The 26,562-nt window shown below is 36.2% G+C and overlaps 1 protein-coding gene across 12 annotated transcripts in view; it reads left to right on the top strand.

Annotated features, from left to right (window-relative positions):
* The window catches only part of RALYL (RALY RNA binding protein like), a 370,127-nt gene extending 345,252 nt beyond the window's left edge, over positions 1–24,875 (top strand). For 11 of the 12 annotated variants that reach the window (XM_048938715.1, XM_048938716.1, XM_048938705.1 and 8 more), the window contains 3 exons: positions 254–367; positions 5,052–5,230; positions 21,684–24,875. In XM_048938715.1, coding sequence (XP_048794672.1) covers positions 254–367; positions 5,052–5,230; positions 21,684–21,701 — 311 coding nt within the window. In that variant the 3' untranslated portion in view covers positions 21,702–24,875. The remainder of the gene's footprint in view (positions 1–253; positions 368–5,051; positions 5,231–21,683) is intronic. The other variant, XM_048938713.1, reaches the window with a different exon arrangement.
* The last annotated feature ends 1,687 nt before the right edge of the window (positions 24,876–26,562 follow it).

Below are 26,562 nucleotides of genomic sequence, written 5' to 3'. Positions count from 1 at the left end.
ATTTGACTGAAATGCTTTGTACAAAGCAACACATCTCACAAGACTTCTTGTCACTAGGGATTAGTATCCTGGGATTTCCTCAGATTCAGCATTTTTAATTAACAAAGATAGTTTTAAAATCAAATCTCTAAAAAAGTGAGAGGAATGAGGAAGTAGACTTTGTTCTAAGAGAAAAGAAAAAAAGAACACATTTTGTTTGTGGGAGCTGCAAGTACAGTTTATTTTATGTTTTGCATCTTTGCTTTTTCCACAGTGAAATCAGATGAGTTGCAAACAATCAAGAAGGAATTAACCCAAATCAAAACAAAAATTGACTCCTTGCTAGGGAGACTGGAAAAGATTGAAAAACAGCAAAAAGCTGAAGCAGGTAGGTGAAAACAATCTGTAGTTATGTTATTTAAATCAGAACCTATTTATCAAGCAAGTAGACAGATAAAAGAGATAATTGGATCCTCCCAGAATAATTTCTGCATAGAGGGCCTGAAGCAAGCTAAACTAACTGGGGGAAAGAACTAGTATTGTTCACAGAGCCTCCAACATCATTTGAAGAGTTGCTTCCAAGAAAAGGTTGTTTCATTCTAGAAAAAGAATGCAAAGGTTGCCTGCTGGATATTCTGGATACAAAACATTGCTAAAAAGTTTATTGGATAGAATTATGTTGAAGGTTGTTGATGATGGGGATACTTATGCCACGCACATTATGATATTTTAGATGATTTACTTCAGGAAATACTGTCTGGGCAAGAGACAATAGTCATGAGTTGTAGCAAGGGAAATTCCAGTTTGAGAATAAGAAAAATATTCTCTGTAGCACCTACAGTGCTTCTAAGTACAACAAGATGCACAGAAAGTCTGTAGAATATCCAAAGTCATCTGGCCAAAGCCCAGTGGACCTGTACTGAACTTCGAAGTTGGTCCTTCCTTGAACAAATGTTGAACTTGGAGAGTCTGAAGATGCCTTCCAGCCCAATGAAGTTGTAGCATCTGTGTAGAAATCACTACACCTCTAGTTCATCTTGTATTCTGTCTTGAAATGTTTTAGTTGTTTTTAAGCAAAGACTGAAAATGACAAAATCCAACACTGCTTTCTAATGTACTGGATATCTTTATTCTTGTCATTACAGTGATCGTTTTGCTTGATGAATAATCTCACCTAGCCATGCTTTAAAGCCAAACTAAATAAGGGATTTATAAGGCCATATTTTCACCATAGTATATATGGAAAACTATCTCTCTTCTTACTGGTGTCTATGGTATTTCCTTGGCTACTTCCTTATAAATCTCCTGTTATATCTCTGTACAGAATCTGTGTACTAGAGAGCTGATTTTGTTGAGAGCCAGCAGGGAAAATGGAAGCCTTATCTTGTGAAAACTCTTAATGTTTTGGTTTGGTTTGGTTTGGTTTTTTTTCCTCTCCATTCTTTGATGAAAACTAGGAATATTTTTTGTGAAATGTGTGGAAGAGAGTCTGCCTTAGAATTCACAGCTGTCTGAGTACCTGGGTGCTCAGATTCATGTTGCTTGCTCAACTCCAATCATTCTGGGGAAGCCAAAAAGCTACAATTAGATACATCAAAAGAGTTCTGTCAAGACCATGAAAAAGAATTAGCAGTTTATGGATCTGACAGAGACAAAATAGATATTTACATCTGGATCCTAAATGCCTGTCCTATTTGCTGATCTATTGTTGGGATATCTATCTGAACCCTGAATTTTCTTGCTCATATTGAAAAAGAAATAATGAATAAGTTATCTAGAGTGGGATACTACAAATAATTATTTTTTGGTTAACAACTTGAAAAAAACAAAATAAAACAAAAAAACAATAAAAGCAACTCCTAAAAATTTTACTTCTTATTTACAATCATTTTCTAAATTCATAGGCTAGCAATCTCAGTTGTTGCAGTTTACCCCACAAAATGAGTGCTTTACTCTCAAGTATAAGGTAAACCATTAGTATGGAATGTGATTGCCTCTTTTAGAGCTGTGCACAATATGTATTCATTATATTCTATTTTGTAGTTCGTGCAAGTTGTATAAAAGTTGGTGTAATCAGTGAAGAGGTAATTGCAAGGCACTCCATTGAATCACTTGTGTACTGAAATGCTCTGAGATGGTGGATTCCTACTTCAGGGAGCTTTTATATAAAATCCATTAATATGCAAAACAACCTGCATGTCATTGTACTTTGATATCCAATTTTCACTTTTGCTAAAGGACTGTAGAGAACTCATTTAAATAGAAATCATCTCAAAGAGGAAAATGTTGATTTGTACTGAATCATAGTGTTATTCCTTTTGAAGACAAGCAATGAAAAATCTCAGAGATTATCTGCATATCACTGAGGGTGAAGGAGGGGGGGGAACATGTCAAAGACACCAAAATCCCCATTTAAGTCTCTTGAGTTGACAAACAAAGCTAAGTTGCCTGTGGGATGAGTCCACAGATGATTGTTTGCTTGGCTGGAGGCTTTATGCAAGGTAAAACTACAAACTACATCAGTACCTAAACAATTCCACTCACAAGTTCAGATGTGAGATGATTTTGTTCCTTCTGAATAGTTTGGCAATATTTCCCACTTACTGCCAGAAGGAGTGGTCTCACTTAAGCCTGGGATCCGAGAGGATCGCACAAAATAAAAAAATCAAGCCCTTATTCTGCACTGTTGTTGTTTTTTTTTTTCAATGCCTGCATCACTTTCAAGAAGCACATTCAATTATTAATCTTAAAAGTTCGACTTCTGGAGGATATGATCGGTTAAACAGGCACGCTGAACAATCTCACTGTGTACTATAGTCACTACTCTAAAGCTACCTCTCTTTACAGTAGAGACTGATGTTCTGTCTTTTATTATTTGAAAATTTCAATTTATAAATTAAAAATTTCAGTAGGATGGATACAAGAGAAATTAAAATATCACTTATTTGACACAACTGACAAAAGAAGAAAAACCTTATGTTAGCACTTTAAACAAGAAAGTCTGTGCACTTTAAGTTACAGTTTTAGAATAAAACCTCAAAATCTATGGGCAACAAAGATGAAAAGAATATGAAAAACAATCCTGAGCATAATTATTTGCAAGTTTATGGGGTGGCTGTATTTATGTGGATTAGCAAATAACTGTCAAGAATTGGTAGAGGATGTACTTCTCTAGGAAATCTGTAGGAATAACTCCCTTATTCATAAAAATCTGAATCAGAAAGCCAGGAATAAGAAGCTGTTCTGGAATGATAAAATTGTTAGAGGGGAACATTCTCCCTGCAGTATCAAGATGAAGATTTTTAAAAGTGAGTGCTGAAATGTAAGATCTTAATTTTTCCTCGTCAGCAGAGCCCAAAAGTGTAAGATGCTAAGATGGTATTTTACTATTTTCTGAAGACCACAGTCTACATAAGTGATCAAATTTTCTAGCAGTTGTCTCCTGAAAGTTATTCCCTTAAAATGTATTTTTAATGTATGTATTAAGTCCATTATTTCAGGAACCCTTTATGAAATCCTTGACTGAAGTTAATTCATTTGTCAGTAGCCCAGCTAGGTTAATATCAGAAGGTGTCAGGGCAAGACTCAGTAGGCATAGCTGACAACCCATATTTCCTTGTGCAGTAAGGCAAGTAACAGTGATTTATAACTAGCATGGTATTGTGTATAGCACCTCACAAATAAAAGGTGGGCTCAGTCTTCTACTGATATGTATGAACACAGTACTTTCAAAGCAGTTATCTAAGGTGACTTTCTGTTCTTTAACAACAATCCTTCTGCAGAACTTATGTGAATAAGTGAAAAAAAATCTTCATTGTTCTGTATCTTCAATAAATGAATTTGAAAGTGAGGGATTAGAGATGAGCAAAGACTGAAGAGATGAAAGTAAGATGTAAAATAATTGTGCAGAGGTAGAAGAAAAATAAATGCATTGATTTAATATTATGATACAGAAAAGTTGAGGAGATATGAATGTTATATGTTGTGGGTACAAAATAATATATTAATGGAGCTGAAAATAAAACACTTTGTAAGAAATCTTCAGAATCGTTGGCTGTTCAACAAGATACATAAAACACTAGTTAGAGTTATAGAACAATCAAACCTAATAAAGGAAGAAATAGTGTTGATCTAGAAATGTGGTCATTGATGGGTATTATCACTCTCAGACTAAAAATACATTGGCATTCCAGTTACCTGCAATTAGTTCTCTTGCCTGTAAACACTCTGAAAAAAAATAAAGCTTTTCATTAAACTCCAAATAAAAAAACTCTCATCCTCTAACCATTCTAGCATCCAGTCTGTCCCTGTCATTCCCTTCTCAATCCTTCTCTGGATTTCTGCTGTCTGGATGAAATTCCTCAGCATATCCTGGAGTCTCGAAATACATAATTACAACAATGCAGCTTTCTGTGCTAAGCCAAGCAGAACAGTTCCTATCGGCCTCCCCAGAAATTGTCTCTTTTTTTTTCATTACTTTGCAGAAATTATAAGCCCTATATCTATATCATGAGAGGGGATCTTTTCATCCAGCATAGCATGTTATGCCAACGGAGAGAAAATATTACTTACTCCATAAAATATATATATATATATATATATATATATATATAAAGTTATCTAGAAGGATTTTTTATTGCCTGTATGGTTATTTAAAGATAGTCACAGCAAATTTATGCAAATATTTGATTACTTATAGACAATTAATAGGCATCCATTTCTCCAAGCATAGAGATCTGTGTGCTTCTCACTGGCTGCAAGTAAATAAATATACGGTGATTATGCCAATTTATCCCAAGATAAAGCAAAGTCCAGAAAATCAAAAAGCTGGATTTGTTAGTAAAGCAAACCTTCATCCACTGCATGGGATGAATGAGCATGTTGGTACTATGGCTAGTGCATGCATTAGATTTTGAAAATCAGGGATTTTACCATATTCAACTAGTAGATATTAACTTGGATTTTAACTGATTATAAGAAGATGGGAAAGACAAATTTCTTCCTCAGAACACTTTTCTTTGCCACCAGTAGAGAAGGTTATTGAATTTCTATAGAGTATGTTTTCCTTACAGAAGCTCAAAAGAAACAAATGGAAGATAATGCTGATTTGGTTCAAGAAGAATGCATATCAGAGAATGCAGATAACTCTACAGAAGATCCAATTGAAGGAGGGCCAGATGGAGATGGGGATGGAGAAGAGATGACTGATGGGATAGAGGAGGATTTTGATGAGGATGGCAGCAATGAGCTGGTAAGGAATAACCCTGCCATGTCTGTCTATACAGTTGCTACGCATAACCATAGAGAACCAAGAATCTGGGTTAACCAAAGAAAGATCACAGCAGTACTGTGATATTCTGCAATAAGTACCTAGTCCCAGATTCTTCATACACTAGTGTATGTTAGGCACAGGAACTTCTAAGGATAAACAAAGAATATATATTCTTTATACTTGGTGAGTTTAGAAAGGAAATTAAATATATTTTAGCTTCTTTTCCATTTATTATTTCGCATTCAATGAAATGTAGATGATAAATGAAATTGACTTTTTATATTTATTTATTTATTTGTTCATTTGCATATTTGTTTTAATCAGAGCTTCTCAAAACCAGATAAGATCCTAGACTGGAGAACTTTCTCATTAATGACCATGTGGACTACAGTAGACTTCCATCACTGTCTTCCATGTGTATCTCCTGCAGGCTGCATTGGCAGCTTCAAATTTTTTTTACAGAAGGATTTTGCTGTAAGAAATGCTTGGCTGAGGAATTTTCATCATGAAACTACTCTTTTCATGAAATGCCTATCATGATGTTAAAACTCTAAGTTCAAAAAAATATTTTAGACATATTCTGATATTCAGATTTGTATTTTTCTATGTTTTTTTTTTTTTTAATAAGTATGGATCAATCGCATTGTTTTAGACACCAGGATTCCATAACACTGTATTTTCTCTCTCTCTCTCTCTTCTATATTTTCATATCTTCTCACTTTGAGAAGAAATCACTTCTGTTGCTCAGTGTCACTTTCCCTGATGTCTTTTTGACACACATTTTGTCATGTTTACAGTAAAAAAATCATTCAGTACTGCCAACAGGAGCCGGTTAGAAATGGAACCACTTGAACCAACACCAAGTCTGGAGAAACAGTGCAACTGAATAAGCAGCATTTTGTACTGCTTAATACAGGCAGTTTATACCTACCTCTAATTTGAGTATCTGTGTTTCTTTAGCCAGCACAAAGCCCTCTTGAATTTATGAATCCTAATATCAATATGCCAAAGAGTGTCCAAGAGAACATGAATCTCCCCGTCTTCTAACATGCAGTGTAGAATAGGTGATATTATTTGTTCTTCTCTAAGGAACAGGTTCTCCTCTAACAGGTATCAGGGATCTCTGTAAGCAGTCACCATTCTGAATTTGTAGGAAGTAGAAATGTTATAATGCATAGATAGTTATATATATAATATCCCACCATGGCTAATTTCCATTCAGCTGTAGTGATATTAACAATTGGATGACCAGTTTACTGCAGACAATTAAATGAAGAAGATTATGTAATACCTACTAGCTTCTGATCACTCCGTTCTGTCATTTCACCTAGAGCATATAGCATATTTAGCATATATACCCACTATATAATGAAGCATAATGTAGAGGAATTTTTTTATCTAGCAAAAGCTTAAGCAGAAAAGTTTCTAAAAAGCAATCAGTGTGGGAAGACATCATTAGTAGTGAAAGTCATAAGTGTGGCATAAACATGCTTGCATACCCCTGCTTCCAAATAAAAATCCTTTCAAAATTTATATTCTGGCATTTTCTGAAATGCAATATGTTGCTGACACAGCTCTGAAGCCATCTCAGAGGACCACCTACCAGGCCTGTCAAGGACTTTTTGGATGGCATCCCTTCCCTCCAGCATGTTGACCACATCATGCAGCTCGTTGTTATCAGCAAATTTGCTGGGGGTGCACTCAGTTCCACTGCCCATGTTGCTAGCAAAGAAACGAAACAGTGCTGGACCCTGTACCAACCTCTGAGGGACATCACTCCATCACTCATTATTGGTCTCCACTTGGACATTAAGACTTTGACCACAACACTTTGAGGGATAGTAACTTACCATTCTTTGTTTTGTTCTGTAAAATCTAGGAAGATTGGTGAATGAGTAAATGCTACATATCAAATAAAGGATTGCTCTGTGAAGGATTACTCCAAAGAAATCTCAGGCAATGGATATTTCCCATGGAGATGCAACTATAAGTTGAATGGTATATTTCTGCCAGGTTTTACCCAGATACTTTGCAGTGTTGGACAGTACTGTGCATATTGCGCATATTGTAAATTAATCTGTTTTTCAGTGTCCTTACATACATGTATTTATGTAGATATGATGGCCTATTCCTAAAAAATTTTTACTTTCCACTCCAATTATTGATAGCTGAATAACCAGAAGTTAAGTAAGAAAACTATCAAACGTAGTGAATCAGTAAGAAATGCTAGACTTCACTCTGCTTGAACTTGTTCTGGCACTGTCTGTCTGGCATTACCCTCTGTTTGGTGAGAATTAAAGCAGATAAATAGGCTTGTCACAAAATATGAAGTGCTAGCAGATGTTCTCTTGTTTTATGAAAACTAAGTTTCTGAGGAATATAGGAGAGCTGACTAATAGAAAATGTGTCCTTTTCACATAGAGCCAGTTGCAATTTATTTGAGAAAAAAGAGGATTTTTTTATAGCAGGAAAAATGTTAAGTGTGAAACAATTAGAACAAACTTTCCATGTGTGAAAACATAACCTTAGACTCCGAATTAGAAATACTCCTCCAAAGGGCATTTCCAAATGAAATCTATAATCTTTTTCAAATATAAAGGAAAAGGTATTTAGGACCATGATGAGAAAAAAGTCTCCTCTTTTGACACTAAAACCAGCAGAGCAAATAGAAAACCATTTGTGATGGGCATAGCTAATGTTCTGAATTCAGTTAAGCACTTGCAAGTCTACTAATCTGAGAAATATTATCAGAGGAAGAGAATTACTTGGCTTAAATTTAGGATTTCTAATTTTTTTCCTCAATGCTTCATATTTAGCTGCAAATCTCCTACCAAACCATTTGCTAATATCCCACTGCAGGACTCCTTTTGCGGAACAAAATACTACTTTGTCTTCTCTGTCTCCTGACAAGCCCTAAGGCTGTCAGTAAAGGCAAGCTCAAAAATGACAGCCTTGCCACCAGAGTCCAGATGCTATTAGACTGAAATCTCTGAATTTCTTTATGTGGGTCGTCTTTGGACCAGAGAAGTCATAGTATATATATATACTATTATATATATATATTATTACTATTATTATATATATATACTATATACTATATATATATATATATTATATATATATATATATATACTATTATTATATATATATTTCTAGTTCTAGTTCTTACTTTCAAAAGAAAGTGACTAGCACACTATGATGTATGCTGTGGGTTTAAGGAGTAGGATGTTTTCTCTGAATTCACACTCAGTCTATTTGGAGGAACAGGTTACTGCACATTAACTGAGTGATGGCAGCTGTCCTCATGTCTGCTTTCAGCCTAGATCAGCTGTAAAGAAATGTGAAGTAGTTAGCCTGCAGTCTTGAGTTACGTCAGGAATAGATTTAAGGAGGCTTTAACCACATCATTTGCGTGCCTGGCTGCATACCTATTGCATGCAACAGCTGTACACCTGCCTCATCCACCATTGAGATCTGGATGTTACTCATCCTTATATTATCATTTTCTACAGACTAAAGACACATCCACAAACAGTTGTTACGACTTGTCTAAAGTGTGAAAATCTGTTCTGCCAAAATAACTTGATTGCCTATTTGAACTCTAGCTCTAGACATGCTGTGTTTGAGTATCTTCTACAGTCATCAAACAGTTGTTAGGAAAGTTCTTTTTGCACAAACTCTTTGCCCACAGATATATCTTAGCAAGTGTCTCCAAGACAGTAGACACTACAGTTTGATCCTTCTTTTTTTCAGGCTCTGGATAAAAGTAACAGTACCTAAAAGAGCTGGAAAGGGACCAGGCTGAACAACCTCGACTCTCTCGGCCTCTCTTTGCAGGAGAAGTGGTCCCGCACTTGAGAATCCTCATGGCCTACTTCAGCAGGTCCATGTCCTTCTTATTCTAGGGTCCCCAGAGTGAAAGGCAGTGCTTCAGGTGGGACCTTATGAGAACAGAGCAGAGGGGCAGGATCATCTTCCTTAACCTGCTGGTCACACATTTTTTTTGATGCAGCCTAGGACATAGTTGTCTTTCTGGGCTGTGAGAGCACACTGCCCGATCATGTTGAGCTTTTAATCAACCAACACCCCCAAGTCCCTCTTCTCAAGTCTGCTCTCAAGACACTGTCTTCTATATTCGCAATACTGCAGTATATTCCAACACCCATTTTGACCTTTCAAGGGCAGGTGGCCTCAGTGGCCCTAAAACCAGTCCCTTTTCCTCACTGCAAGTGACATCAGTAGTGTGTGATGTGATGGACAGAATGTGAAAGATGTATGAATTACCTTACATGATTGTTTCTCTGCTGATTTAGCAACCGGACCAAAGCGTTTCGTATAAATTCTCTGAACTTGTTTCACATGGTGCTGATCAATCATCAAGGAAGCACTGTCTCAAAATGAATTATAACTTATCATTTCAATCCCTTTGTAAATACCAAAGGTAGCATCCAATTAATTAGCTGAAAGCCTGACGTACTATAGATCTTGAAGAAAAAAATCACTTTCAGCTAATGGTTAATAAAACACCAACAAACTAATTAATTGGAATGAATTATACACAAGCACTCATGTCTATATTACATTGACAGAGAAGAATAGTTTATATCAATCTGTCAATCATTTACAATAAATAACTATAACTATAGTAGCACAGTGGTGATTCAGTATTTAAGCATTCAGTAGCCCATACAGCATTTTCTGGTGGACTCATGTGACTCCATTGCTTTCAAATACAATAGATTTATGATATTGTAATTCATGGAATTTGAAGGATATATTCACGATTGTGATTATATGCTGGTATGCATACACTCAAGATAATAAAGGCACACAAGCGTTAGACAGGAATTCCTCAATAATGACTCACCTCTAATGAGAAGTCTTGAAAGGCAATTGTATTAAATTATATCAAAAACAAAAGTACAGAGAGGGTGTAAAGCCCACTTCTGATCACAAGGTGGGTTTATTGCCATTATTTATACATCAAATATAGTTTCCTTTCTACTAAGTGTAATTCAATTACATTTGCCTTTCAGAAATGCTCCTTTTCTTATTCCTGTCCTTTTTCCCACCTCTGCAATGTTTTCAATCTATATTGGATTTGTTTCTAACAAAAAGAATAATGTTTCAAACATAAATACTGGAAAAAACCTCAGACAAAACTCAGGATAATCCTCTTGCTGTACTGAGTTTCATTATGCAAAAATGAAAATGTGGTATAATAATGGCTATACTTCTTGTGGGAATTGATACAAAATCCATTTACATCTATGGAACCAACAAGCACTTTGGCTAAGGATCATCAAAACATTTTCCTCTCCTATAAGTAGTTAAGGAAAATTAAAGTAATTTAGTAGTAAATATTTATGAAATAGTGAAGCTTTCTTTAATTCCTTTGCTTAACATGAGAATTCTTGAAAACACTCAGCAGAAAGTAGAATAAGATCCAAAGAAAATGAACAAAAATTTAATGAAATCTTCTCAAGTTTATTTTGCATTTTTTGCATTTTTCAAATAACATGATTGAACAAATACAAAACTATAATAGAATTGATAGTATTTAATTTACTATTTTAATCAATCTGGATTTTTCATTGCCCATTTAGATACATCTTTTTATGTCAATTACAATAATGCAGGCCAAATCAACTCTTCTATTATCAGTAGAATTAGGCTGATTAGACATGTCAAAAAGATCAATAGCTTTTCTTGCTACAAGCTGAGTGCACTTATATAAAGTACTACTTCAAAAGAAAAAAAAAAGAAAAAAAATGAAACTTCTAATTAAAGGTAATGGATGAAGCAAGGTCATGCCAACAATGTTACTTAGATGACTTTAGATATTATTGAAACCAAGCAAAATTTGCAAAATTTTTTTTCTGGTGCACTGGACATTTTGAAGTTCCTTGAAACCTTGCATTCAGTATCAGGAGAAACATGAAGTTCTTCATTCCTGAGACAAATGAATAGGTAAAAGATTGTATTCACTTGATAAATATCAGTGCAAGATGTTTGTACTTGAGCAAGCTAAGAAAGTCATTTGGGGCAGCGTACCTGACAGATACTAATGTGTTGTACCTTCCAAAGCTGCAGTAAATCTAATAACCTGTGACTGAAAATATGGAGAAAGTAATAAAAGTATGTCATGAAATCAAAAATTGTAAGAAAATTCCTGACATGCCCTTTTGTTATATTTAATATATGCAATATCATAGTAGATTTGTTTGTTGTTCATGTACCATTGTGTGAGTGAGTCATTGGAAAGGCCTTGCTACCAGCTTCTCCTTTCCATTTTTCCTGACAGTCGATTTCTTAGGGGAAGAGTTCCTAAGTGGTGTTCAGGGTTTTAACTATGATTGAATGACTACATGATATTTTTTTAAAATTATTATTCACATCATATCCCCTAGATAGTACATAGGAAGCTGCAGAGAATGCAGGTACTATTATCACACATGCAGTGTGATATTTACAGCCTGTAGTAGCATATTTATAATATAAATAAGCAAAATAAAATCTTTCACATCCATTCCTCTAAATCTACTCCATATTATTTGGTCCCTCATAAAGCTTTTAAAATATTTAGAATGTAAATAAATTAACTACAAACATTAGAATCTTATGTATTAACACAAAATAGCTTGAAAACAAAACTGTTTCAGTTGTACAGGCAATCAGGAAGATTGGGTCCCATTCTCAGCTTCACCAGTGTGGCTCAACAGACCAAACGTGTAAACCGGCCCCTCTTTCTAAGGTCAGACCAAAGTGCTCTTTTAGCCATACAGTCAAAGAGTAGGAAAGGAATATTTGTCAAATATATGATTCAAGTGGATCAAAACTATGTGCTTTCCAGACAAGAAAATTACTGTTTTTATTGTTAAGCTTATTTTTGCTTCCTCTATGAGTTTGCCTTACTTTTTTATTGCACTGTGGCATCAGACTTCATAGAATCGCATAATAGTGGAATCATGGAATGGTTTGGGTTGGAAGGGACCTTTAAGATCATCTAGTTCCAACCCCCTGCTATAGACAGAGACATCTCCCAGTAGACAAGATTGCTCAAAGCCCCATCCAGCCTGGACTTGAGTGCTTCTAGGGTCACCCACAATTTCTGTGGGCATAGGTTCATTATGCTAACAGTAAATAATTTTTTCCTAATATGTAGTCTAAATCTACTCTCTTTCAGTTTAAAGCCATTTCCCCTCATCCTATCGTTACCTGCCCTTATAAGAAGTCCCTCCCCAGCTTTCCTGTAGGCCCCCTTCAGATACTGGGAGGCCACATAAGGTCTCCCGGAGTCTTCTCTAGGCTGAAGAGCCTGACCTTTCTGAAGTTTCAACCATTTAACTTCCTGCATTTTCTGCTAAGAATTATTAGTGAAGTCTCTCTTTCTGAGATCTGTCTCTATGCAAGGCAATTCCACACAGGTTCCTTCAGGCCCAGCAGGACAATCATTAATAAAATGCCAGCAACGTCCAGGCACATACAGCAAAGGGCAGGAAATCTTGTGTATGGGCTTCTTCTATGCCTTCTCCGTCATACAAGAGCATGTAAGAGCCTATGTTCAACAGTTTCATTTAAGTGAAACAATTTTTGAGACAGTAGGTAATGTATTGATGATGTCAATAGATAACAATATAAGCATTAAATTGAATATTTTTGTTTGCTTTATCCCACAAGAAATATTGTAAGAACTGGTCACGGTAATGTAGTGTCTAGAATATCCTAGGCAAATGGAAGAAGTTGGGAGACATGTCTATTTGGAAACACAGGCACAGGTTACATCCTGGCAATAAATCTGATATGACAAATGATTTTTTACTGTTGCACCATTTAACATGTTTAATGTTTTTTAGAAACTGTCACAGTGATTTGTGCAAAGCTTATGTACTGGCTTCATGTGGACTGGCGTTTTGGAAGAGTAGTTTGTGTGCTTTGCTGTTTTATGGGAAGTAGACACTGCTGCTCATTGGCACAGTTCATTGACTGTCAGTAGATCTATCCATTATTAATATTTTGTGTTCATTTCACTTTGGGTTCTTTTTGTATTTGTTTATTAGGCAGTGCTATCTGCTTATCTCAAGCTTTTAGGTAAAAATGAAAGTCATAGTACTTGATGTTCTTGAGACATCAAAATATTTAATTTTAATTGCCCAGCTTCACCTGTCAACAACTTCTGTACCTCTGCCTTTTTCCAGTAAAAGATAAATAAGTAAATATTTTTGTGAATTTATTGAGAGACAAATAATGCTGTCAGATCAGGCCAGAAATTCTCAGACATACAATCAAAATGCTTGCCCAAATGAGCTGAATTCCTCTCTGATATAAGTTAACTGACTTTAATTTCAGTACTAGCAGACTGATTGTGTTAATTTTATTCAAGTAAATCAGAATATACCACAAACATTAACTTAAAATTCAATGCAGAAGAGTCAATCTTTGAGTACAGTATGGAAACAGGGAGTAACAAACATTTACCTCCCAGATGCAAACTCAGATCCTTTTTCAGGGGCTGGGTGATACTGGTGAAAAAAGCTGCGGGCTGAAATTCGGGCTGGCACACAAACACTGTTTTTAATCGAAGTAAAAAACTTTAAGTATGAAGACTGAAGTCAATTTCTGCCCCAAATGTTTTTTACCAATATAATGCTGGCAAAGTCTCTCGTTTCACTTCCCAGCTTTTTAGTTGATTCCAACAAACTTGAAATGACTTGTGAGAGATGTTAGAAGTTAGAGAGATGTTAGATGTTAGGGTTGATGTTAGACCACTCGTTCGTGACCAACATTTCCTAGATCTGTGGGAGGAGAATACCAAAGCAGGAAACTGCTGAGTGAGGGGGAAGGATACACTGGTGTTTTCGTTTTCCATACTCACACTATGACTGATATCTTTCACAAGAACTCAAGCCAGCCATTGGGTCTGTGTTTGGCTATGGATTTGAGTCTATTAGAGTAATCCTCAAATTCTTAGATTTAACTGAAATTGAGCAATTGCCATGCATCACACATTTTTTCCTGGTGTGTCAGTCTTTGAAAGTAAATAGCTTTAGTTCCCCTAAAAAACACTCATTTCACTGGCTTTATCAGTATGCTTGAGTCTCAGGAATACTGAATAAAAAACCCTCAGAGAAAACATTTTTCTGTCGAATCTCATCTGCAAGCCAAAGTGGGCCTTCATGCAAGTAAACAGAGGTAAACACTGAAAAGCCAAAAGGTTTCTATTTTTCCATACAAAAAAAAAAAAAAAAAAAAAAGAGTAATTTTAAATCTGGTTGTTGTTGGGTTTTTTTTTTCAGTATAAACTTCAGAGCTCCAGTTACTGACCCGATCATTCCAAAAGGTCTGAATTTTCTGAAAAAATATAAATGTGCTACTAAGAAGATTTTCTGCATGATTAATATTAAAAACATGAAAAGCAGATTGAATTTATCTGTATGTAGGCATTATAGACCTCAGAAAAGGGAATTTATTTAGAAGGTGGTAGAACTGTAATTGCAATCTCAACAAAAAAGCAATCATTGAGGAATGGAACAAGCTCTATCTGCCAAAATGAAAATTTGGAAGTTAATCAAATGCCATCTTAGCCAGCCTGTTATGCTGATATGTGTATCTGAAATTTCCAATTTGTTGTTGCAATTCATTACTAAAAGTACAATACAGCTTTATAATCTCTTTTAGAAAGCGTAAGTTGTGTTCCAACCCAATAAACAGAGAATCAAAAGTCTAAATTCTGTTCCTATTTGCAGTGTCATGCTGATCCTCTCTCAGGTGGTAGTCAATGACAAACCATTTGCAGACAATAATGTAACCCTAAATCCAATATTTTCTTTTGCAATTTTTAATTTTAAAGACATATTGAAATCCTCATAAAACAAAAATGTTGCGCACTTCCCATTCAAATAAGTGTTACGTGGGCAAAAAATGGGTTTAAATTTTGAGTAGTCCTGTGTGGAGACAGAAGTTGATCCTTGTGTGTCACTTCTGACTTGGGTATCTGAGTCTATGAAAATACCAAGAAAATGCTGCTTAGAATATGACCAGCATTCATCGTCCTTTCCGTCTGGATCACATTCCCAATACAGATTTTTTTTCTCTGAGGTTTTATGGTACCTCTGTCATTTCATAATAACCACTTTCAGCTTCTTCTAACAGTGAGATCTACTCTCCATTCCTTGTCTATTACAATTTGCTTTTACCTCTGTCCTCTTTATGCTAACTAAAATGTCTGCCTCAAATAAATCAAAAATCTGCTGTTGATTAGAGAGCATTCTTGAACTCATTACCATGACTGAGCACAATTTCTTCTTCCTGCATGGGTGCACTTTGTTTTTTGACACCTGTCTAAAATCTAAATTGGCAATACGGGGAAACTTTAGCAATTACTTTCTGTGTGATTAACTTGAGGAAATTTTAGTACTTCATGAGTTCCTACATGCATATATTAAAAAGAAATACTACATAAAGTGTAGATATAGTGAGTGTCCTCAGGGTACAAATTGTAGCAGTTCCTTTGTATGCTAAACTTTGTATTCAAACCTGCCTTTGGAATTGGTGCTAATTGGATCACCAGCTCAAATTGGGAAGTTTCTGCTTCTCGCATCAAGCAGAAGTTAAATCAGTAAGAATTAATTCTACTACTTTTTGACAGCACTCTGCATCCTTAAGCCATCCTTTTGAAGCATTCAGTATAATCAAGACTAGGACTTACTTATACTTGTTTCACACAGAACAAGCCAAATCTCAAGAAGCAGAAAACAATTAGTGGTTCTGAGTCATGCCTTTGGGAATTTGCTGTAATTATCCACTTGCATAAAGAAAAGTGGAACATTTTCCCCTTTGCTATACTTGTCACTGGGCCCACAGAGGTTGATTTGCTCTTAAGGGACACTGGTGCAAGCTGAGGAAACTCTGGACAACTTGATTGAGAACTTACTGCATTTGGTTACCAGCAAAAGAGGAGCGAGAGCCAAACCCAGAGAATGAAGTAGGATGGACAGATCCACTTCTCTCTGCCCTCAGAGCCTTGCTCAACAAAGCTCTGGGCAGCTCTCTTCCTTCAGCCTTCACATCTGGCCATTATCAAAACTGCAGCATGTCCTCATTGGCATTCTCACAATAGTAGATCCTGTCTTCACCACTAAACCCAAGAATATTCATCGCATATCTGCCCACATAGATATCTGGGAAGAAAACTATATTGGTCAAGAGGAAAAATGAGTATTCAGTAAAGCTTCCCATTCTTCCTGCTGATTTTTATAAAGCTAGCAAGTGAAACAGCATTTTAATAGAAAGGATAGAAATATGTTTTCACTGCTTAGTAAAGCAGTCATTCTCAGATGTACTCACAAAAGTACTGACACTTCAAAGCAATTAAACTGTTCATTGAGCAGAAAAATGATTCTGTAGTGTTTTCAGCAATTAAAGTACAACTGACAAAGTACAAAAGAAAATGATTAGGTTTCATCATCTGAAGGAAGGTTTAAAGAAGGTGCAATTGTTTCCTTCAAATATTCTTTATTAATATTTATGAAACTGTAATTCTGTCCATTTGTTATATGCAGTGAGTATTCTATCATTAGCTCATTGTGAAAAAAAAAAAAAAAAAAATTGGTTTAGGGTCATAACTTTGTCAGGTTTTACACAGAACTGTTACAAATGACAGTAGCACGTTCAAACCCCCTGCTAACATACACTACACTGAGCTTTTACTCTTCATGCAGAGGAGTTATACAAAAACACCTATATACCTATTACTTAAGTAGAGATTTTATGCTTTAAATTAGGGGACAGGAGTTCTTTCAAATGAACAAATGAGCAGAGGTGTCAAAGCAAAAGGTAACACAAAATTAAGTTTCTTTGCTAAGTCCTGTCTGTTGCTTGTGGTTTCCATTCGTGATGATGAAAGATACATAAAAGCCAATAGGTGGACATGCCCCAGGGATACCCTACAAACATAGATTACTGTTTTTTGCAGTCAATACAAGCTGTCTGCTTAATAGAAAGGGAGCATATTATCTGGAGTTAGACCAAGCAAACAAATAGAATAGAAATTTGCTCTACTGCTTTGTAACCAGCAGTAATCAGTGCATCCTGATTTTTCTCATTTTAGGAAAAAGTCTGGAATAATCCATGATTATTATCCATGATTCAAGTTTAAAGAAAAAAAATCTGTTCTGCAAACACATTCAGTTTTTCTCCTCTTTGAGCGTCCAGATTTACACTTCATAATCAGAAAAAATATTATTAGGGATGAAATGCAAGCAAGACACCATCCTAGAGAAAATAAGAGTCGCATCTGCGGTCCTGTATCCACTGTTCTTAGCTGTAGACATAGCAGTATAGATGAGAGCAGCACATACAACCAAAGCAATTGTGCCACGATTGCAGTCTGAGGTAACGCTAGGAGGAAGGCCAGTGATGTGAGTAACAGGAAGGTGCAGTATGTGCACTTCAGTGGGGGGTTTGCAGCTGCTTTGCATAAAGCAGTCAGTATGGCAGTCAGGTAACCCACAGTCAAATCTTTGTCAAACACCAACAACAACCTGGGAAGATGTTGGCCTTCGAGTCACCTGCAGATGTAGAAACGCAGCTTTGAAACCAGAGTCAGAATTAGCTACAGTTGTCTACCTTGTAGCTACCAACTCAGCAATGCAGTTTTGGAAATGGGTTTGTCTAACAAGGAAAAAGCCAGGAGAACAAGGGGAAGGATATTTGAGGATTTGGATTTCAAGTTTGTGTGTGTATTTGCACAGTCGTCCAACCATCCACCATTTATCTGCATTTTCTAGGAATTTCTAAGGCTATTGTTATCATGTACAGATACATTTTTGGAGATCAACGTCTTGCATATAGTTTGTTGGATGCTGTTATTATATATAATTGTTGCAGGGTAAATCTTACTGTAAATTCTGTAACTTAATGTTCTGCGGGATATTCCTCTAAACTTCTTCTTAATGTTCTTCAAGAGAAAACATTAATCTTGTGCAACTTCTGTGTCATATAGTCAAGGTTCATACTTTAAACTCTCTCCCAAGGACGTATACAGAATTTTTACACTCAGATAGTAAGATTTATATGTATGCGTTTAGGTCTGGAAGATGATCATGGTAAAGTCCATCACACTTTACCAACACAACTAGAAGGAAAATAAAGATTTATGGGGAACAAGGAACATTCCCCATTGTTTACCTTTATTTTTTTCAGAACTGTAAGGAAGAAAAAATATACTGGAGCAAGAAAAAGGCTGACCTCTGTCTGAGCCCAGCCTGCGGAGTTCAAAAGTCACACCAGAGAACTAGAAACCACCTGACTGAGCTCAGGAAAGTCAGCAGCATCTGCCTGGCTGCAAAGTAGTAGTCAGCATTATTGCTTCCAACTGCATGGGAAAGGTGGGGAGACAGAGTGGCCCATCCAGTTTGAAAAAAGAAAAAAAAAAGAAAAAGGTGTCTTTATCAGAAATTGAGTTTACCTCCTAGTTAAATGCTTTTTACAGAAAGGCAGAGTGAAAACTATTCCTATTGTGTTGTACTTTGTGACAATGAAGCACACAACATAGAGGGAATTTGCACCTAGCAGGTGATCTGATGGCCAGGCTCTTTCCCCAAGAGAATCGATAACTAGTAGGGCATTCCTAAAGACCTACAAATGTACAAAGGGGAATAATCCGGGCAAAAATTATCTGTGATGAAACCATTAGACCTTTAAAAGACAAGATGAAATCTCCTCTAGATTTCTGTTGTATTTTACCTGATTTTATCTGAATTTTTATTCTGTTATTTTTAGTGATGATATTTGGAGCCCATTAAGTAGAACAGCATTTATATTTAGTCAGGTATTTAATATTTAATGTTGGCTTTCTGGGGTATATACATGATGGCAGTGCAAAGTTAAAATTAATTGAATATAGAGTAGTTGGAGTCTGGTGAAAATGTTGGAAGGATCAAACTGGAACTGTAATAACAGTAGCAGTAGCATTTCTGGAAGTCTGAAATACGATGTTGTGCCTAAGAAGAGTGCTTTCAATAGCTCATGCTCAAAAAGCCAGCCATACGGGGAGAAAAACAGCAGAAATAATTTCAGGTGGAAAATGAACCAATAAATATTCCATAACCCACCTCCAGCTTCTTTCAGAGATTATGATGGCAATTAGGACAGTATATACTGTTTCTTTGATACCATGTACGGCTGCCAGGACTGCCTGTTCTGTTCGGTTATTCAGTTCATAAAATGCACTATGTTCAAATCACGCATTTATAAGCGGTTTTCTGCTAGAACTGCATCAAATGAAAGCCATATTGCTGGCTTAAATGTAATTCAGTTCATCCTTGTTGTGTCAGGATGTTTTTTATATATATAACAAGAAGGAAATGAAAAGCTTAAAAAAATATTAGTCATCATGAGATTCTTTTAATATCATCAGCAGTACCATAAAGCCAGCTGATAAATTGCACACCATTCAGAGGAAAGAAGTAGAATGAAATTAGTATTATAGTACATCAGATTAATCATAGCCCTGGGTTGCTCTCATTTTATGGAAAATAAAACTTGACTGTTTCAGATTTTAAAGTTTCTTCTCAGCCTTTAAGGTTATCTGCTTCAAGAGGCAAGTAACTAGCCTGTATGCTGAGAAAAGAATATAGGATTTTTGGTTTGTGGGGTTGGTAAATTTTTGTCATTGTTTCTAAATGACAGCAAAGCAGCATTGATGAGTTGGATCCACATGGTTAGCGATAACACTTCATAATAGCAACCTAATGAAGCTTTTTAGTGCTGGTGACAGGTAAATGCTTGAAAGGCAGGGAAGAAGCTCCAATAAATAATTTGAAAATCTGTCTGTGTTCTTACTTACATAATTATTGCTTTTCATAATAGCATAATGGCAGAGCAAAGTATAGGTGACAAAATGGTGAGAAAAGAGGAAATCTCTCTGGAGCTGGTAGGATGTGCAGTGGAACTGCAGGCTTTTTTTTACTTCTTGTGAGATGAATAGCTACTTAACAGCCATTAGTCTTCTCAGAGACTTGGGATTTAAAATTCTTTTTTGATGTAGTCAGTCTGAACAGATATCAGCAGCTAAAATTAGAGAGAGATCAAGATTTTCCTCTGTGCAAGAAGAGAATAACAGTTTTGGAGTGCTTTGACTGAATGAAGAAAGTTCTGGGATCTCTCATGTGGGCTTTCACCCTGGCTATATGTGGAGGATGCAAACAGAAGTCTGGCACAACCTTTGCAATAAGTGGGAAATCTGGTTGACTCTTACAAAGGGGAAGAGACCAGCCCTAATGTTAATTTCACTTAAAAGAAAAAAAGAAAGAAAAGAAGCTGTCTATTTCTGTTAACATTTTCTACTGTGAATTTTCCAAACCGAAATGGCTGGGAAAGTGTTGTCAATTTTTCGTGTAGGCAGTTTTTCTGGAGCGTACCTCTGTGGCACCACTGAATGCCTTGCTGAAGCTGGTGGCATTAGCAGTCCTCATAGCAGGACACATGTTTTTTAGATGTGATCTACTTCAGGCCCCGACTGGAAGAAAAGCCCTCCAAAGCCTCACTGACATTGGATTTTTTGCTGCTTCCCAATCTGCCTGGCAAAACAAAAGAAACAAAGGGACATGAAATTAAAGCCTAGAACATGTATGCTGTAATAATAATAAAATAGGCTACATTAATGGAAAGTCACTGAGAAAAGATTCATCAACCTAGTAACAATAAGCATTGCTGAAAGCACACAATTTAAATGGTGTGGAATGAGGTATAAAGGCAGTGTGAGGAAACCAAAGCAAAGAATCTTGCAAGCAATTTATTTAGGCTGAATGTTATTATGCAAATAAAGCATTTCACTGCAAAGCAGCTGAGATGCATCCTTTATTATTATTTTCTGCTAAAAGAGAAAGTATCCAGTGGTTATTCACAGAGCATTACTGAAGAGAAGCGTGGTGACAGGACAAGGAAAAGTGGTTTCAAGCTTAAAGAGGGTAGATTTAGGTTGGATATATGGAAAAAGTCTTTTACAGTGTGGGGTGTGAGGAAGTGGAACAGGTTGCCCGGAGAAGTGGTGGATGCCTCATCCCTGGAGACATTCAAGGTCAGCCTGGACGGGGCTCTCAGCAACCTGCTCTAGCTGTGGTGTCCCTGTTCATTGCAGGGGAGTTGAATTGAATGACCTTTAAAGATCTGTTCCAACTCTAAGGGTTCTATGATTCTATGATTCTGCCATCTCGCTTGATTCACTGTGGTTATTTTGGCCATGAACTCTGACTTAGGACTGCTGCACAGTCTTGGTTTTCTAATAGATACTGATACTGGATTGATTGTGAATAAAAAATCACATAACAGTCCTCTTCCCTCTTTTCCCTGGTTACCTGGTTTCCTTCTGAGGCTCTGCTGGAAGAAATTCTGTGCCTTCATGCTAATGAAAACATTTCTCACTTCTCAGTTTCTACAGATCAAGTGATGAGATGCCACGTGTGAACCCCCTGAAGGCTGAGAAGAGAAACTCTGACTTCCCCACAGAAAATTGCGAACTGCAGTTTCTTACTGGCTTGTAACACCTTTGATTCAATTTGTATGAAAATTAAATTTACTTACTAAAATGAACATTAATGTTCAAATATTAGAAATTCCATTTCTTATATGTTCTAAGCTGTACAATTGTCAGATTTTTATGGTTTAGATTGTAAATGTGTTTTTCTCTGGCTAATTATTGGTATTATTTTTTTAATTTTGATGTCTTAAAAGCCAATGTACTGTATCATAATATTATGAAGGACATATTTAACAGGTGTGGGAAACACTGTATACAAATGTATATTTCTAAAGGCTATTTTTATGATTAGCATGTTTTACCCTATTTAGAGTCAGGTGTTATTGCACTTCCTTGTTTACAGCTTAATTCAAACAAGATCATTATGATTAGTGACACACTTAAAAACAATGTATGCTATTTTCCATTTTTTATTTATTGTATTTGTCATCTAAAATAACCATGTTTACTAACAGGCTTTGTTGCTAAAAAGTAAATATGTCAAAATATGAAAGCAATCTTTGATAAACTGTAAATTGGATCCTTTTGTTCATCCCTTTCTTCAGATAAGCGCTCTGTGATGCCACGCACTATGCAGTTGTTGCAGCAGTATCTGCACATCTCTAAAGGCAGTTTCTTGCTGCCATATGGAAAGTTTACATGACAGTCAGTCTCCTCCCCAGTCAGGTAAATTACCTATGCTGCCAATATTTGAGAGCCTGAGTTGGCTTACTGATTACTTCTTTGTTTCACTTCCTGGCAGCAGTCTATCCACTCCCCGACCCCAAAAGCCTTCCTAAAAGCCTGAAGTTGGAATAATTATTACAGGTGTCCTAGGGGTAATGTCAGCATCGAATTTCTTAATAAATCATATTTCCTTTCAAATAGAATGGATGCATTATTTCTCTTTTGTTACTAAGATACTAAGAGTATCAAAGCACATCTGATATGGGTACAAGTTCTTATCTAAGGAGAGTATCAACTCATTAACCATCTGAAAGCTAGGCCTCCTTAGTGCTGCAGATGACACGAAACAAGGAAGAAATGTTGATTTACATCCACATGTGAGATATACTCTGAGAGACATATCTTTGAAGTGATTGTAAGGGCAAAAAAAATTTAAAGCAATAGCCTTCCAATAGTGTGAATGTAAATATTTTAACCAGTCAGATGGAGCTCTGACCCAGTTTCATAGCATTGTGCAAAACAACCCTAACTGCTATCATAGAATCATAGAATGGCCTGGGCTAAAAAGGGCCACAATGATCATCTAGTTTCAACCCTCTGCTATGTGCAGGGTCACCAACCATAGACCAGGCTGCCCAGAGCCACATCCAGCCTGGCCTTGAATGCCTCCAGGGATGGGGCAACCACAACCTCCTTGGGCAACCTGTTCCAGTGTGTCACCACCCTCTGTGTGAAAACCTTCCTCCTAACATCTAACCTAAACTTCCCCTGTCTCAGTTTAAAACCATTCCCCCTCACAATCCACCCTCATAAACAGTCATTGCCCCTGCTGTTTATAAGCTCCCTTCAAGTGTTGGAAGGCCACAATGAGATCTCCCCAGAGCCTTCTCTTCTCTAAGCTAATCTGTTGCCGTGCTATTTGGTATCCAACTCCACACAGATGAACCTTTACCTTGCTCTTATAATCATTCTGTATAGGCTAAAAGAAAGATAAAAATGAAAGCATTGAAGAGGCTCTTTAACAGATCAGTCCTTCAATATCTATAAAAAACATTTGTTTGTAAGATGATAGGCTCACCACTAAAAATCAGGATTATGAAAGAGTAGTATAATTAGCTACACCTGACCATTAGCAATTACAGCCTCAGAATCTGCCAAGGGGGACTGTTCCAGAAAAGGGAGATAATATTATTTCCATCTAAGAGAAATGTTAGCACAAATCAAAGGATGAAATATTTCCCCATTTTCTCCACTACTTCTCCATATAGTATAGATTATGCACATCTTTAATAGCCAAAACGCAACAAGAATTGTCATTTGGGGATCTCTGTCTTTGGCTGGCAGTTAAAACAAGTCCAGATCTTAGTGGACATTTGCCCATTTAAGAAGCTGCTGACTGACTCTAAAAGACTGTCATCCAAACAGATCAGCTCTTTTATATATGGGAAACTGCTAGGTACATCTTTGCTTTACCACCTCCATTCTAAATGACCAAATAGTCACCGAGAAGCACTCCGATTTTCAAAAACATCTTCCCAACAGTATCTTATGATCATATATTCAAAGAAATGATTTCATAGGCTTAATGTCAACCCTTCTTCACGCCACAGTTTAAGTCCTGAATAGATTTTGAACACAAAAAGTCACCTTTGATAAGGTCATGAGACACTGTTTCATTTGCAAGCCAGAAGCTTCCTTTGCCATGCAGTCTATTACTAGCAAGGTTTCTTAACGGCATGTTTGCTTCAAATCACTGCAGAGGATTCTGGTAGCTTCAGCAGAGCTTGACAGTTCTATACCTATGTATGCAGTACACTCAGTGTTGTCTGCCATCAAAACATATACATATTTTTCATTGGTTTTGTTACTTGTATGGAGTTTTTTCATTTTGTGTTTTTGTTTTGAGGTTGTTCATCCCTTGTAATGGGGAAGAACAGGAAACATAAAGGATCTTGTCAAGTAGTTTGGCTAGTAAACAGTCATAAAATGAGTAGTCCTGAATTAAACTAATTCATTTTCAACAAAGACTTACATCCTCTGTGAATTTTGAGTATTTGTTTCAAGCCTGTGCAGCTGCATGATGGAAAATATTTACTAAAAAAGGCTTTAAAATTTGGATCAATCAATAAAAAATATTTTTACTTTTGTAAACTCTTGTATTACATATTGTCAATGTCCCTGTTAGTTTTGTCTGTAGATCAACTTTTAGTTCTGAAAAGTCACTGTAATAAAACTATGTAGATAAGAGCTACAACACTGTAAGCAGTCACGTTTTTAATCAACACCACTGCAAGTCAAAATTAAAGCATTTGGGGTTTTCCCATATCAAGCAGATTGATGTTTCATTACAGTTTTCTTTAAAATGCTGTAACATAATTTTTACATGTCTGTAAATAAATATTTTCTCTGATTTATGCACTAACTCAGTTTTGTAATTTTTTCTGCCAACATCTGATACTAAGAAACTCTCCGGGACAAATATATTTCTCTCATGGAAAAATACTGTTTAGAGTTTTGTGAGAATAGTGTGTTTCCATACAATATTCTCGCAGCTTTCCAAAGCAGAACAAATGGGAGCAGAAATCCATAGCAACAAGTTCTTATGTAAATGGAAAGAGACAAATGTGATAAACACTTCTATATTTTTAATGGTTTGAGAAACTTGAAGAGCATTCCTGTGTTGAAAGATGTCTGAGATGTGACTATTTTCCTGAAAACAGAAATTTGTTGGGGTGTGGAGAAGGTCCAGTAGTGAAATTTCACAGAATGTGTGGAAAAGAGAAATGGATTTTATTCATCTTGGAAGCTTTTAAGTTTCATATACTATTAAAGCAGCACAAATTAATTTATGAAATGCATGTCAAGAATCATTATCTTTTTCTGTTCAGTATTCAAACTTTTTTTTATTCATTGTTTGTCATTGCCCTCATAAGGTACTGCAATATAGACAAGGGAAGGAAAACTGATCCAGGAAGTCTATGAGAAAGTTTTTTAAATAATACTCAAACTGTTGAAAAGCAAAGCTATCATTAAGTACATATCACTTACATATGGTACTTAATTTTCACCTCTGTAAATGTATTCTTTTTGTGATAACTATGCCAAATTTTCCACAAGCTTCATGAATTTTCAAGATTTTATGTGATAAATATTGCTGAAAAAGTTGACTGGTATTCTTACGTTCTGTATTGAATGATACTGAGCATGAAGGCAACTCTTGCTGAAACTTAGGCATCAATAAGCCAAGATTGCTGGGAGAGCATCCTGCAGTGTTAGATCAATAAGAAGTCAAACAACCTACCACTTAATGGGCACCGAAACATTCTGAGCCTCAAAGTCTGCCATTAGGGACAAAGAAAAATACTTCCTATTTTTTAATCTTTTTGGAAAACAACTGTAAAAATGATGCAAAATTACTAGAAGAGCAGAGGTGTTTCCTATTTAGGTAATGGAATCCCATCTCTTTGCCTTAAGAGTTCCATGGGATGGCTTGAACAGAAGTGTTGAAAACATTTTCTTCTCACTTCTTTCACACAGTAACCTGGTTATATACCTGCATAACTTCAGTCCTGTATACTCCCTGAAATAAACCTTAGTATTTCTCCATAGTAAGAACTTGGAGAAGTCACCCACTCAGATCCAACAGACACAGATCAGATCTCTATGGCTAGGCTTTCACACAAGGAGAAGGATGCTGGTGAAGCCAAGGAGAGCTGGAACATCCTAAATCAGGTGAAAAAAATGCATGTTTTGTCCAGAATATGCCAAATCTTAACAGTTAGTGACTGACAGACATGACAAAGTGATAATCTAAGCCTGCAGAAATGAAAGTCTAGCTAAGGAGATGATTAAAGATGCAGCAAACATTCTGTGTGCTAAGTAAAATTTGCACAGCTTGTCAAGTTAGTGCTCTAGCTCTAACCGTTGCTCACGTTGCTTACCCCGTTTACAGCATTTACAGCACATACAATGAGCAGTACTGGAAAACTTATAGGAAATCTGCTTAGAATGATCACAAAGTGCTATAGAAAGTATAAAGGATTTGTGATGGTGTTTTTTGTTTTTTGTTTTTTTTTAATATTTGTTTTTCTACCTCATTAGAGAC

The sequence above is a fragment of the Lagopus muta genome, chromosome 3 (assembly GCF_023343835.1).
Source record: "Lagopus muta isolate bLagMut1 chromosome 3, bLagMut1 primary, whole genome shotgun sequence".
Classification (NCBI taxonomy): Eukaryota; Metazoa; Chordata; class Aves; order Galliformes; family Phasianidae; genus Lagopus; species Lagopus muta.
This window is presented reverse-complemented; position numbering and strand designations above follow the sequence as displayed.